Source organism: Camelina sativa, chromosome 17, assembly GCF_030686135.1.
Source record: "Camelina sativa cultivar CO46 ecotype springtype chromosome 17, ASM3068613v1".
Classification (NCBI taxonomy): domain Eukaryota; kingdom Viridiplantae; phylum Streptophyta; class Magnoliopsida; order Brassicales; family Brassicaceae; genus Camelina; species Camelina sativa.
In genome coordinates, this window is record NC_141896.1 from 33,083,904 (window position 1) to 33,100,039 (window position 16,136).

The following is a 16,136-nucleotide window of genomic DNA, read 5'->3' on the forward strand; positions in this document are numbered from 1 at the left end:
AACAGTGGAACGACATTTCATGATTCCATATCTTTTGGAACCCAGTGCGACTTGTCAAGAGAACCCTTAGTCTTTAGTATCAACAGCATTATTAACCTTCTGTTGGGAGTCTTCATTAGAATCAACCATGTGTTTTTTTGTCAGCTGACTTGCGCTTAGAATAGGTAACCAGTTTGACTACTCTCTCTGGCTTATCTGCAGACTCTCCATAATCCTTATTATGACAAGGTTTCGTAACATTTGTAAACTTGTCATGACCCACCACTGGCTTGCTTGTTAGACATTTCGATAAGCCACCATTTACAGTCCCCAGATCAGAATCATCCATATCTTCTTCACCGGGCACTGCATTATTGAGTTTGCTGGTTGAACGTTCCGACTTCTCAGTACCATCAGTGGCTATCTCTCTGTTTCCCTCTGTCGTACATTCAGATGTACCGTTCCCTATGATCTCAGTTGCTGTACTATCCAGTTTCTCATCATATGTAATTTCCAATTCTACTCCAGCATCACCAGTGGTGCTACGGTCATCTACTATTGGTTTGGCATCACGAGGCTTTTCTTTACTTATTACATTACTTGACGCCTCAAGTGACTCGCTTCTCCTTCCTTCTTCTGCTTTCTCTTCTGAAATCTTAGTAATGTTACAGGCTTCTACGTCATTTACTTCTCCAACTCTGGATTCAGACTCACCAGCAATTTCATCAACTGACATTTGTTCAATATCCGCAACCTTTTCTGTCCGAGTTTCTAGGAATTCTCCAGAATCAGGCACATACAGATCACAAGCTGACTGCGGTTCAAGATCAGTAACTTTAGGAGTACGTGATTCGGAATGGTCAGCTTCTTTGGAACCATTTTCAGTATTCTCTGAAGAATCAACCGCCATATCTTTATCACTAGAGGCTAGAGATCCAAAAGCTGCAACTTCATCAGTTCTAGATTCTGAGCACTTGGAATCGACATCATCTCTTTCATCCACTTCCATCTGTTCAGAGAGATCCATGGACTTATATTCCACATTTTCAGAAGATATTAAACTATCTTTGTAATGAGGCGCTGAGGAAGGTGAGTCAACAGAATTAGTAATATTGTGTACTAAATTGCTGGGTGAATGAATCAGGCTTCTATAGTCGTAGTACGCCTCAGCCTGCGGATGTCAGAACATATCAAGAATAAACTTAAAGAGATATTAAAATTAGGATTCTCGTAATTAACTGTAGAACTACCTTTGGTCTCGGAGATACTGCTTCAAGCGGTTGAAATTTAAGCTCCTCACATTCGGGGATTTGTAAAATTATGTAGGCTGCTTTGTTGTTGTGTCTCTCCTCTGTGTTCTGCATACGAGACAACAGATACAACACATACAACATCAAGAGGATATGAGATATTCTATTAGCCGTTTTGTTGAAGAGCTTACTACAGGTTGAAGATAGCCAATACGAATATCAGATAGACCATACCTGAAACTGAGGATGATCAGGAGCACTGAACAAAGTTATAAGCCCTTCATGGTCTTTTGCATATCCTCCATCCATTGGTGCAAGATCATCTCGTTTAGCCCTTTCGTCAGGGGATCCCTTCCCTCTGATGATCAACTGCCATACAAAGAAATAACATCGTGAAGCTGAATAACGAAATTGTTCTGATTATATCCTAACGCATTTGGTTGATTCCCCACTCAGTTCTGCTATCTAATTCTCGATGCTTATAGGTGCAATCTTTCTGACAATTTATTATATATGCGAAACAAATCAATCTAACCTTTAGATCATTGTCCTGTAGGAACTTTGCGGTGCAATCAGGACCCCACAACAAACCGATCCCTCTCTCTTTGTTAGGAAAGAGGCCGTTGTCTTGTGATGGATCTGACCAAAGAATGTCACCAGGAATCAAATTTGAACCTCCAGTAGGAGGATCTATAACACGCCTTTTCACTTTCAATAAATCCTTCAACGAGCCAAGAGACAAGGAATCTGATCTGTTTTCAGTCTCAAGGACACTATTATCTGTTTGTTTTTTCTGAGCTCGCTTGCGTTTTCTGCTTCGTTCTTGCTTGTCCGAGAGAAATCTTGATACATCACGAAAAAGACCTCCATGAGCTGTGAATACCTTCCCAGCAATCACAGAAGCCAAAGGAAGTAACTGAAAGCATTCCAAGCACTTCCTGTAGACAGAAGCTCCTTTATCACCATACTTGGTTAGCACTTCATTTTTAAATCCATACAGTGATGAACAACTTCCGCTCTCGTGACCGCCACGTAGAAGATATACTCTTTCCGGTAGTAACACCTAGCAAAAAGATGAAGCGCCTGCTATTAAAATGTGTTGTGGCATGACTAGTCTAGCTGTATAATAGCAGATTATGCTCCAAAGACATAAATTAAAAAGATCATAAGATTACCTTCCATGATAAAAGAAGCAAGAAGGTTTCTAAACCCCACGCTCCTTTGTTTACATAATTCCCATTGAACACATAGAACTGATCACCATTGGGGAGTCCTGCATCACCATTCGGGAATCCTGCATCCTGCATAAGGAACAACAAATCATGTAGCTGCCCATGTAGATCTCCAACCACAACGACCTTTGCTTTGTCACTCTCAATCCTAACGCAGTTTGGCTCTTTTTTCAGGATTTTGGAAGCAGAGAGAACCAGCTCATCCAAGACATGATAAGGCAGAACACTTGAAAATTCACAAGGTGGGACATTCCTCGACGACCAATCAAACCCCAACATTACATCACAAATCCAACTGAAAGTAAGCTTCCCTCCTGACGGCCAGAAAAGAGGTTTCTGGGAAACTGATGGTAAAGACTGCTCAAATCCTATATCCTGAATAGGTGGCATCATTTCCAAATGTTCCACTGAGGGACCATCATCGATTTCCATTTCATTCAAAGGTACGCATACCATTTCTCTAGGCATCGGCTTTCGGGATATTATTGTAGGCATAGGTTGAGGTAACATAAAAAATGGTTCTGAAGTTGGAGCTTGAGCAACAGTGCCTATAACAAAGGAATAACGAAAGTTAAAATGATAAGCCTCGACAAAACTGGTTAATTAACTAGGATATCCATAACTCTATTGTCAATTCATTTCTTGTATTGGTTACAGCTAATACATCACCAAGCCACCGAAAGTTTAAGTAGAAAAATCACTATAAAAAGGAATTGTACCCTAAAATTTATTCTGATGATTTTTATGGAAATCCTACCATTAGATAATGAGCCTAAAGGCGCATTGAGTTGAAGGGCGCCTGCACACATATCAACGATATCTTGTAATGTCTGCCTTGCAGTGTCAACAGTAAGGTCCTCCTCAAGTGAAGCCTTAGATCGAGAATGAATGGCTGCAACCCTCTGAACCTGTAATTTTATATTGGGTTGTAAATTTAAGTAAGTCGAAATCAGAGAATTATGATGTTGACCAATAAACTTACAAGCACTTGGAAAGCAAAACCAGTGGGTAGAAACTGCCCAGGGCGCCTCTCGTTCATAGGACTAATAATTCTTCTAGTAATTCTGCGGTACCACTCCATATAAGGATCATTATAGTCCATCGGGCTACACTCAGGCTCACCGGAAACGATAGATGACTCACGTGTCTCCCACAGTTCAATATGTCGACTATGGCGTGCTGACCAGTCATATTCTGATTTGCCTCTTTTGTCAATAGAATGAAGAGCTTTTTCATTATCACAAGGTGCTGGTATTGTTTGGTGAAGACCAAACTGTCTAAGTACCCGATCAGGACGATGCCATTCGACAACATCAAAACAAATCAGTGGTGCAACAGTTCGCCATATGTTCTGACCACTAATACATATAAGAGGAATCTTTGCTAGAAGATCTGGAGTGTAAGGCTGCCATATAACCTATATCATAAAAGAAAATCACAAGTCGTATCAGTGACCTTTTGATGAAATATTACAATACAATTTTGGATATCCCACCACTGCACACTATCATATCTATAAACGGCTATAAGAGACCAGTACTTGCACTGTAAGTGTTTCTTTTATAATTAAAGGATAGTTCACTGAAAGGATTTACAAAATAAATTTCATTACTAAAAAGATTGTATCAACTCTCGACAAATGCTTAATTCGTCAGAATTAGGAGTTGGTCTGTAATATTTCCTCTGCTTTCCTAAACTCAGCGATCAAAGCTCGGTCATCTAAAGCAATATTTTATACCTGCTCATCTTTCTGCTGGTCAAACTGGTCCCTGTAAAAGTCCAGTCCTCCGCGAGGATTCTCTTTATGACTCAGAGAAGCCCTCCACCTAGCTTTCAAGAAGTTTCATAAGCAAACCAAAATTGAAATTAAACTTGTAAGAACAACAGAATATGATAAATTTAATTTACCTACAGCCTAATGGATCTGGTAGAGGACCATCTATGCCATCCATATAAGAAGCACCAACATCTTTAAGTCTTCCTGGACGACCAACATGCAGTCGTTCCCATGCCCATAACTGCAGCAAAACAAGAGGACCACAAATGGTAGAAACAGTCCTCTTACTTGCCCGACACAGCTCTCTGTAGAGAAGTGCTAAGGTAGCACTACCCCAGCTAAGTTTAGCCACTTCACCAAAGTCCCTTAGCAGAGGGAGAAACGTCAGCGCCACATCATGTTTAGATTTATCTCCGTATAGGAAACCACTCATTAAAGCTAATACAAAAGCCCTAGTGTGACACTTCAACGTGGCTTCATCAGGGTCGGCAGGTAAATTCCGAAAATGATCACGCAGCCATGCTAGGGACACGTGAGAACCATGTAGATCCTTGGGACCTGGCCTATGACCTAGCAGGTCCTCACATAAATCAGCCCAGTTGCATTTTGTACTCCCAGTTACTGCAGGTCCATCCACACGGAGACCCAACAATATATTGACGTCTTGTAAAGTCACTGTGATCTCTCCAGCAGGAAGATGAAAAGTATGCGTTTCAGGTCTCCACCTCTCCACCAAAGCTGTAATTAGAGCATAATCAAGTTGTATAAACGCAACCTTGTACACTCCATACAGACCAAACTCGATCAATTTCTGACACACAAGAGGGTCCAGAGGCCAATCTCGCATCCCCAATAATTTGTGCCGACATGTCAGTTCACGGGGAGGAACCTGAAAATGTGAAGTAAGACTCAAAATTTTTACAATTTTAACACCGGAAGCAAAACAAGAAACAAGATAAATGGCTAACTAGTAGTACAAACCTCATCTTCCCATATAGCAGCTGACCTATGCTCATGTTGCCACACCAATATAGATTGATCAACTGGACCAGGGTCCAAATCAAAGTTTAATAGACTTTGCACCTCCATCTACATAATATATCACATCATAGGACAACAACACAATGATCAAATGTGACAAATTATAGATTCAATTTAAAACTTCTCAGACTTGTCTAGCAATTTGACAAATTAAAAGAGTCAATAGAAATGAAGTTCAGCTAATTGAAAAGCTATTGTTCCGATCAAATTAAGCAGCTTAATCCTATTAATATTTCAATGTTCTTAAGCTCGAATTATGAGTCACAATAATTCGAAAATGAAAACTTCTAATTACGTTCCTAATAATGAACAGAACAAACCCTAAACTAGTTCCAAACTTCGACAAAGGCACGATTAACATAAACAAGTGTGCGTGGGTGAGATTAGAGAATTCAGAGGACGTACCAAAGAAAAAGCGTCCGTGATAAACAAAAACAGAAAAGAAAAAGAGACGTTTGAATATAAAAAAAAACCAGAGGAATGTAATAAGCAGAGAGAAGCGTTAAGCGGGAGAGGGAGACACAGAGACAGAGAGAGAGAGAGAGCTTCCAGATCCGACAGAAGTTTTCGCCTTTCTTCCCTTCCCTTAACCAAAAACGTTTAAGAACTTCTGATCCTTCTAGGTCTGTCCGAGGATCTAATCTTTTCCAAGCAACGACATCGTTTTAATTAAAAACTTGTCCACGGGCCCGTTAACCATAGTCTCGGCCCAAACGAAGGTAACACGATAACGTTCTGAGTGTAAAATGTAAAAAAGGATCCACACACTCTCGAGTCTCTCTAGGCATCATCGTTCGTGCTGCGTTGAAGTTTACTCGAAACAAAAAAGATTGTACAAGACACGTGGCGTGAACCCAATTCGTAAAGACACCACGCGATGCTCTTTTGCATGCACCTCATTTGAACTTATTTACCATGTCTCTCTCTCTTTTGATAGCCGAACCTAACCAGCTTGTGATCTCCTAATTTAACTGATCAATGATCATCAACTCAATTCTCCCTTACTCCTACATCCATTAACATCAATACAAATATATTCATTTATATATCAAAGAGAAAAATGTTAGGGATCACACTAGGAGACACGGTGATGAACCTAGAAGTGGAGACAACACATGATATTCAACTACTTTTTCCAACTCCTCCGTTTTTTTTGTGGCATTGCTTATGTGATTTCCCAATATTGCACTGCTCTGTTATCAATTTTGATACGATTAACAATATAAACTCCGACAAGAGAAATGAATGAATAACACAACTCTTATTATTGATAGAAAGGTGTACAAATTTGAGAGAACTTACAGAATCTCTCCTCTCCTCCTTACAAACTTGATCCAATCACTAGATGCTTATTCTTAATCCCCCACCCTTTTCTTTTATACTACTACTAAGTCTTAATTATCCTCACCTATTAGCCGTTATGGCTACGTGGACAAGTGCCAGCTAATAGCTTGGTTTATTCCTTAACTATGGTGAATAATCTTAACCTTGGTTGATCTTTATTTCAGTCAACAGTGACACCTCGTACTTCTGGAGCCTTCATCACTTGTTGGATATTTTATGGGCCTTGTCCCTTCTGCGATTTTGGTAGAGGATAGGTGGGTGTTGGACTTCATATGTATCATCACTCTCCCATTTAAAACAAATCTTGTCTTCAAGGTTGAACCATACTGAGCAACCAACTCAACTCAAAGTGCATGCAAGACTCAATAAATTCATCCAAAAAAATCAAACAGAAATGCAACTATATGCACATGCAAACTGATATTAGATTGAGTCGCCACTCAAATCTAGTTCAGATCTATGCTCCTTGAATATGCATGCAAAACTCAATAAATTCACTTAAGAAAATCAAGCAGAAATGCAACTATATGCACATGCAAACTGACACTAGATTGAGTCGCCACTCAAATCTAGTTCAGATCTATGCTCCCTGACAATTCACAGATTTTCGAAGAACCCAAGAGAAATCCGCTGAATCTCTTGCTAGCTTCGATCTCCACTTCGCTGATGCAACCACTGATCGGTGAAAATTCCTCACAACAATTTTCCAGACCTTCGCTCTCTTCTCTTCTCTCTCACTCTCGCCAGCTCTTGGCACTCCTCTCTTTTTCTCTTCTCCAAATGAGAAAGAATGATGCTATTTATAGAGTCTTGAGTGAAGTAGTGGAGACATGCAAAAAGAGGTGAGGTGTCGCCTTCTCCTTCTTAGGCGTGTGGTGATGACACATCAGGAGGCAATGTGTCAAGCTGACATTCATCCAAGTTGCATGGCATCAAAGTATATTCTCCTCCATTCAAGTAAATGAAGAGTGCGAATAAGAATCATCATGCAGTTGAGTGAGTTCCCAGTTTTCAAACCTCTTTCACAAGTCTAAGCTTATGTTTTGCTTGAGGGCAAGCAAAGGTTAATTCTGGGGGAGTTGATATATCATGGTTTTTTTGGTTTTTAACCATGATATAAGGAGTGTTTTAGTGTCTTTTGATGTGTTTCTAGGATGTTTTGGAGTATTTGCAGGTTTTCTAGAATTTTAGCATGGATGGAGCAAAGTGGAGCAATTTGGATCAGTTTGGAGCAATAATCCAGAGAAAATCAACTTGGAATCAATCAAGAGTGCTGGTGGCGATCGACACCACCCTTGGTGTCGGTTGACACCCCATTTATCCAACTCAAGATCAAGTTTTGGAAGATTTACAAAAGTTACCCAAAGTTTTCCATATTTGCAAGATTAGTCCATGACGTGTTTTAGGACATATAAATAGTATTTTTAGGTTTTACAAACAATTAAGTTATTTTCTAGCAAATTTTATTATCTGCAACCTTGTGAGATTTTGAGAGTTTTTGGGAGAGAGAAATTTGAACTGCTTTGTAGAGAAGAAATCATAAACTCTCTCTTTACTCTTTTAATTTCAATTGCTTATTATTGAGAATTATGTTTTGTTTTTCATTGATTATGTCTGAGTAGTTTGCTTGTTAGGTTCAGGGTTTTTCGTAGGGTTTTTATGAATTATTAGATCTGTTTATTTAGGATTCTTTATCTTTCTAGATCTTCATCTTAGGTTGTTTTTCATATTAATCCTTGATTGACCATCTAGAATTAATAACCTAGGAAAATAAATTGATATGAGAATATAATTGATTTTCCTGATAAAACCTTTTGATGAGCAAAATTATTTCTTGCAAAGAGATTTGATTTAATAATTTTGTGAACAATCTAAACTTGTTTTTAAAGCTGATTTATTACCTAGAATTTTACAAAGAGAATTGAATTTTTTGGTTTTAAATTTAGATAATATTTGCAGTGAGAATTGATTTATTTTACAAAAGTGTTTGGAGTTATAGATCTGATCTTTAAATGCTTGAATCCTAATTTATTGATTGATTTAATATTTCATAAATTCCTGAATTTACAACACTTTTAATTAAGTTTTTGCATCGTTTTTTAATTTAATATTTTGATTTAGCTTAATTAAAAAACTCTATAATCCATTGTGTAGACTTGAGTACTTGTGGAATTCGACCCCTAAGTACTGCAGTGATCTCTTAATTTGAGAGAGTAGCTCTAGGGATTAATTTGAGCCCCTGTTTTAAAACGCGGCCGCCTGGCCGCCTAATCGCCCGCTTAATCGCTGATCAGACCACTACCGCCACAATTATGTGCAATTCGGTCTAATGAATCGTTGACCGATTTTATACTGGTTAGGCGTTGAAAATTGGTTTAATAACCGATTTAATAACCAAAAAACTTAACTATGTTGTAAAACACTTGGAGTGGATCTTCCATAACCGGCCTATACACTGTCCATGCCATAAAGCCCATCGGTCAAGACCATAAGGCCCATCGGCCATAAGCTTTAGTCTAAGTAGGTTTAAGTGTTTCCTAATATGTTTAGGAGTTAGTTGTGATAAGGCTTTACCTTTTACTATATATATGTAACCTCTATTCGATTCTATCAATAAGAATAAGAGAATTTCCACCTTCGAGTTCTCTAGTTTCATAACACGTTATCAGCACGACTTGTTCTAAAGTCCAACTGAGATAAAACCCTAAAACCCTAAACCGCTGCCACCTTCTTCCTTTGTTCGTGGTTATACTCGGCGATCGGTTCCTGTTCGTGATCCATCCGAGTTCGTGGTCCGCTTCTGTCTGGGGTGAGTTCTGTTCGGAGATCCGTTCCTGTTCGAGCAGCAGTTCGAGTTCGTGATCGGTTCTTCCTCCTACCTAGTCCGAGGTTCGTGATCAAGAGAAAAGTAAAACCGAGGTCTTTAGCTCCCGGCTCATATCCAGTCAACCTCCAAAACGGTGGAAGGTAAACAATAATCAAACCCCCTTAGAACCTATGAAATCGAATCTGACCTTAAATCTAATGGAACACTAAAAATCTACAAGCAAACAATCAACTAACAAAAGCTTAAGATCCCTAAACCCTAAAACTTTAAAATCGGATTATGTGAGGTTTTGGGTTGCTAGATTGTTTGCAAATTGAACCGTTTATATCATAATTAAAATCCGGTTGATTGTTGTTGCTTGATTGTTTCATATGTTGCATGCATCCTTGAAGTTAAAATCAAACCTTGCATAGATAGAAATTTGAATCGATTATTGCTTAAATTGTTTCTGTAAAATCGGCTGCATGAATCCTAAAATCGATTGCATAGATTTGTTCTAGGTTGTTAAAATTATTAGGATAACTTCCAAATCAATTTTAGTAATTATCCTAAAACCTAGAACATATTCCCTAAAACTTTTCCTAATTAGAATAGAAAATTCATTCTAAAAAAAAAAGGAAATACTTAATAAAAGGAAATTGTTGCATGCTAGTATCAATTTAGGTTCGTTTGTTTTCCATGCATACCAAAGCCACAAAAATTATGAGTAAAGGCAAGGCATGTTTCGGTCTCAAATACTGCATGACCTAAGGTTTAAATTTGATGGCATGGTTTGGTCTCAAATACCGCATGACCTATTAATTGATTGCATGGTTCGGTCTCAAATACGGCATGCTAATGACCGGATACATATCTTCTATTGTATAGATGGCAAGGCTCAACAATCTCTCCTATGCTACCTTGAATGTTTCTGGAGACAATTACTTGCAATGGGCATTGGACACTAAGATCATGCTGAAATCAAAGGATTTGTGCGAATGCATTGAGGAAGAATCTGAGTGTTCTGACAAGCAAAAGTACAAGGCCATTATGCATATGCGCCCTCACCTTGCTGAGAGTCTCAAGAACCAGTACCTCACCATTGAAGATCCTCTTGACCTTTGGACAGAGCTGAAAAGCAGATATGGACACCAAAAGACGGTGCTCCTACCAAAGGCTCAATTTGATTGGAAAAACCTAAGGATCCAGGACTTCAAATCCGTGGATGAGTATAACTCAGAGCTATTTAAGATAGTCTCAATCCTGAGGTTGTGTGGTACTGAGGTTACTGAGAAGGATTTGCTAGAGAAGACATTCTCTACTTTTCACACTAACAACATACTGCTTCACCAACAGTATCGTGAAAAGGAGTTTCAGACCTATGCAGACCTAATCTCTTGTTTGCTGCTAGCTGAGCAGAACAATGAACTATTGATGATGAATAGTGCATTGAGACCTCCTGGTACAGCCCCATTACCAGAAGCACACAAGGTTAACATGGCAAAGAAAAATCCTATAGATCCTAAAGAGCCCAAGGAGACCACGGAGTCTAATTACGTCTATAGAGATAAGCACCATGGCTGTGGCCGTGGTGGAAGAGGACGTGGTGGCTGTGGACAATACCAAGGGAGCCGATATAATGGTTACGACCGTGGAACCCGATCCGACTCTGGTCGCGGTCGTGGTGGTAGAGGCTGTGGGTCTTTCAAACCGCAATACAAGGCTAAATCGGTTTGTCACCGATGTGGTATGTCTAGTCATTGGGCCAAGATGTGTAGAACACCTAAGTTTCTCATTGACCTCTATCAAGAGAGTTTGAAGAAAAATCCAGAAGCTAACCTGGTTCATCTCGATGGTGAAGGAGATTTCGACCATGAGAATGATGACCTACTTGACTATGAGACTTCTGATTGCCTAAAAGAAGATAACTAAGTTTAAATGTTGGTTTGGTTTAATTTCTATGTTTTATGTTTTGCATTTGATTGGATTATTTTACTAGGACCTGACCCGCGCTACAGCGCGGGGGAAAATTGTATATACATGTTCATTTTAACTTTATAAGATAACAATGAAGGGATGAAATATACATGAAATTAACTTTATAACATAATGTAACCTATGTTTCTTGAGTACATTATTTCAGTTTAATATACAAACGTTTTGTAGTAAATATAATTGATAGACCAAAAAACAATTGTGTTGTTTTGGGCTTAATTGGGCCGACAGTGGGTTTTAAGGATATTAAAAAATCATAAAAAACAGAACAAAAATCAGCAATGGCTTTTGATTTTTTTTTTAAACAAACGTTTTCTGTAGAATTGAAGAGCTTTCTCGATCTCCCTCACCGAAAGACATCGTCGACTGCGTTTCCACCTCTCAAAACATTTGATTATCTCAATTTCTATACCAGAAATTGATTGAAACACGATAATTTCAATTACACACTCCAGTTCGTTTTCTTTTATCCAATTTTGGGGAGGCAGCCGTAATCAAGAACATGCAATCCTCATTATACTTTGGATTTGGGTGTGTGGTTTACAAATCTCCGACACATCTCTATTAATTGGGTAAGTTGATTATGATTACAGTAAATCAAATTACATATTACTACCTTAATGGGTTTCAATTCTGATTAATATTGTTTTCATTCTGAGTAATTCTTAGAATTCGTTTTCATAAATTTTTTCAAGTCGATCGATATATTTCCTCCAGCAATGCCTGTAAATTATATATGAATTGAAGCTTCAATTTTTAACTGTTTCTTTGGTTCATTTTCTCATTATTGTTTACAAATGGCATCAAGCAATTCAAGACTGGCTTTCGGATTCAAGTCAAAATCGTCCAATCTTTGAGACAGTACACTTCTTGCTCAGGTGAGACCATTGCAATATTCCTTTTTAAGTAGAAGTGTATACGTTGCTTTAATTTTTAATGGTCTTATTGATATGTCCTCATTTTTCAGTAAATATGCGAATGAGATCTAACCAAAGAGACGGAACAGAGAAACATCATGTACGCTGGATTAAACTGTGAGTTTTTCTAGTCTTGTAAACTAAACCAAGTTTATTGCGTAAGTTGATTTCATATTCCTTATACACTATTAACGGACTATACTAAAATACTATAATTTTTTTCAGGCACTTTCATGGAATCTTCTTACTCAGATTGGAGATGAAGTTATCAACAATAATTTAACATGGTAAGTCTTCTTATCTTCTCTAAAAACTCATATTGATATGTTTGATTGGTTGTTGCATATAAAAGCTTAGGTAAAATGTTAGCCAACCTTAATTAGAAAAGAAAGAGATCCTTTATTAATATCATTTCCATTCAAAAAATGAAAACACAAAACAACTTAAACATGATAAAGCTGGAAAATTCAGAAATTTTTTAAAAGTACAGAAACAAAAAGAATAATCATTCTTGTATTAATCCCCTGGCCATACATGCGTCCTTGTATGAGTCATAGACGACACCATCATAAGTCCTCAAATCGTTATCAGATTGTGGTCCTTTTAGAAAACGAAAAAGAAGTTTCAAGCTGTTCTGACCTTCAAACTTACTTGGCATATACGATATCCTTCTACTCCCATTTGTTCTCTTCCGTCTTACGAAGCTTTTCTCTTTCGGATTCCAAGTAAAGTACAATGGAATGTCCTCAAACGTTAGTCCTCTTGCTTCTGGACAGTATTTGTTGAGATCGAACCAAGCCGCAAGCAATGGATCTTGGATGTTCTTCGCTTCTTTCCCACTATCCATTCTGTCACAAAAGCTTTTTGAGAAAATTTAGAAAAGTGAATAGTTTTTTAAGAATGAGACTTCCTATTCTCTCTGTATAGTGGTATTTATAAAGGTTTTCCAGCTAGGGTTTTTATTTTCCAATTTCTTTTTCTACTAATATAGAGATGAATATAGAAAAAGGATATTCTATGATTTGTGATATACTCAAATCACGTATTTCCAGTTATTCTTGAAACCCAAATAAGCAAAGTAGTTACTGATGATAACTCAATGATTCTCCATTGACCAGGGACGATCATACGCTGGAACTTATGAAGCTGTTGTTTCTTCACAGTCGCATGGATCAAAGTACCCTAAAGAGAAAAGGAAAACATATTCATAGTAAGTGACTAAATAATTCGACTAAATATTTCGAATATAAAGGTATGAACTTTATGTGTATTGTTGGTAAGCTTACCGAGACATCAGCTAGGACCATCTCTAGGGTCTCACCAGAGTAGCTGGTATATTGCTGCCAGCTATGGATGATTTTGACTTGGACCTTCCAAACAGTCTTGAAAGTTTTGATGTCAGCAAGATCAGTTACTTCTAAGTTGGCAGCCATTTCGTAAGAGTATGTGAGAATCACTGGAAAAATTTGTTGGAAGGTATGATGTTGATGTGTATGAGTAATGAGTATTTATAGGTAGAGTAGAATTTATTCTAAAATTATCGTAATTGATTTACCAATTAATTAGGTAATCAAATTTCCGTAATTTTAGTCGAATCTTAGTTGAATGAGTTGGTGATACAGTTTTTGGAGATTTGATTACGGGACTAAGAATCCGGTAATCATATATATTAGGTAAAGTTTAGAGATATTTGGTGAATGTTAAAACGATAAATCTGTTAATCTGTTAATCATATATTTAGAAGTATGAATATGAAATCGTAGGAGAAAGAAATGAGATCCCGTAAAAACATATATTTCCATTTGTTAAGATTTATATACCATATCTCCTCTAATTGATTTTAATGTTGCCTAAAGTGTAGGCTTGCGCTTTAACGGATTTCGTTATTTGGGATTACATTCGGATTTTGTTCGAGCAATTGGAGGGAGAGCTGACAGCTAGGATTTATTGTAGTTGTCTCATTTGGATCACCCAAGTATAGTTATCGGATCCGAAATAGTTAATTTCGGGTTAATTTTAGTTTTAACCCGACCCGGAAGTAATTTTGTACTCCTCTTTTACTAATATAGAGATTGGATAATTATTTGGTTTAAATTCAATGATTTTATTTCCTTCAATATATATTTGCATGTGTTATTAAAAATTAAAACAAAATTATTGTCCATTATAGAAATGGCTGAGGACAAGAATATACTTGTGGTGGATAGTGGATCCAGCCACACAATTTTGAAGGACAAAATATATATTATTAATCTCATAATGAAAAATGCCAATATTAGTACAATTGCGGGTATAGCAAGCCTAATAGAAGGCTACGGCTAGGCTCATATATTATTACCAAATGGCACACATCTTGAACTAAGTGATGCCTTGTATTCACCCAGCTCTAAGAGAAGCTTATTGAGCTTTAAGGACATTCGATTGAATGGTTACCATGTTGAAACAAAGGGTGAAGGAAACAAAGAGTTCCTATATATCACTGAAATCGTACAAGGACATAAGAAATTCCTAGAGACTATACCTGCACTAGCCACTGGTCTTTACCATGCTAAGATTAATATGATAGAAGCTAATTTGGCAAAGAATAAAATGTTCAATGAACAATTCACTCTATGGCATGACCGGCTTGGCCATCCGGATTCTAACATGATGCGTAAGCTAATTATGAATTCAAATGGGCACACTCTTAAAGAGAGAAATGTTATCCCTAAGAATCTCACGTGTGTAGCATGTGCACAAGGGAAACTTATTTCATGACCATCACCAGTCAAAGTAACTAAGGAGACTTTGAATTTTCTGGAAAGGATACAAGGAGATATTTTTGGACCTATACACCCACCTTGTGGGACGTTTAGATATTTTATGGTCATGATTGATGCATCGACCAGATGGTCGCATGTTTGTTTGCTATCCACAAGGAACCTAGCATTTGCTAGGCTGTTGGCTCAAATTATAAGACTAAGAGCCCACTTTCCAGATTTTCCACTTAAGACTATACGTCTAGACAATGCTGGTGAATTTACATCCCAAGCGTTTAATGAATATTGTATGTCCATGGGGGTGAGTGTGGAACATCCTGTGGCACATGTCCATACACAGAACGGATTAGCTGAATCCTTCATTAAACGAATACAACTAATCGCTCAACCATTGCTAATGAGGTCGAAGCTTCCTGTGTAGGCTTGGGGACATGCAGTATTACATGCAGCAGAGCTTATATGCATCAGGCCATCTAGTGAACATAAATATTCACCATCCCAATTATTAACGGGTCATGAGCCAGACATATCTCATCTCAAAACATTCGAGTGTGCCGTTTATGTACCTATTGCTCCACCACAGAGAACTAAGATGGGACCTCAAAGGAGGATGGGAATATATGTTGGATATGAGTCTCCTACCATTATTAAGTATCTTGAGCCAACTACAGGTGATTTATTTAAGGCCAGATACGCGGACTGTCAATTTATAGAATCTGATTTTCCTAATGTTGGGTGGAGAGACAAACAAGCTGGTTAAAGAAATATCATGGAATCAAAACATCCTTAAATTGGCAAGATCCTCGGACTCTAGCATGTGATACAGAGGTCCAAAAGATTATACATTTGCAAAAGCTAGCTATTCAATTGCCAGATTCCTTTGCTGACCCAAAGAGAGTAACAAAATCGTACATACCAGCTTGTAATGCACCAGTACGTATTGATGTTCAAAAGGGACACAATAATCAAGTTGCTATAGAGTCTAAGGTACGTTTGAAACGTGGTAGACCATTAGGTTCCAAAGATAAGAACCCTC

General features: G+C 37.8%; 1 protein-coding gene and 1 long non-coding RNA gene across 6 annotated transcripts; one reads left to right on the forward strand and one right to left on the reverse strand.

Moving 5' to 3' along the window:
- LOC104758107 (serine/threonine-protein phosphatase 7 long form homolog) lies at nucleotides 1-6,286 on the reverse strand. Its single transcript, XM_087495588.1, is given in 13 exon segments — nucleotides 1-68; nucleotides 70-138; nucleotides 140-1,150; nucleotides 1,230-1,337; nucleotides 1,464-1,598; nucleotides 1,765-2,292; nucleotides 2,405-3,009; nucleotides 3,219-3,369; nucleotides 3,444-3,878; nucleotides 4,200-4,287; nucleotides 4,370-5,127; nucleotides 5,220-5,327; nucleotides 5,685-6,286. Coding segments are annotated over 12 exon segments (4,047 nt in total). The 5' UTR covers nucleotides 5,685-6,286; the 3' UTR covers nucleotides 1-17.
- A 5,449-nt stretch (nucleotides 6,287-11,735) lies between these two features.
- On the forward strand, nucleotides 11,736-14,462 carry LOC104758106 (uncharacterized). Of its 5 annotated transcripts, XR_015587654.1 has the most exons (7): nucleotides 11,736-11,996; nucleotides 12,233-12,302; nucleotides 12,392-12,458; nucleotides 12,567-12,628; nucleotides 13,460-13,551; nucleotides 13,623-13,817; nucleotides 14,203-14,462. It is a non-coding gene; the product is annotated as an uncharacterized LOC104758106 (long non-coding RNA). The 5 variants fall into 5 exon arrangements; XR_002036320.2 differs by lacking the exon at nucleotides 11,736-11,996 and having other exon boundaries at nucleotides 12,004-12,302; XR_002036321.2 differs by lacking the exon at nucleotides 11,736-11,996 and having other exon boundaries at nucleotides 12,004-12,302; nucleotides 13,639-13,817.
- The last annotated feature ends 1,674 nt before the right edge of the window (nucleotides 14,463-16,136 follow it).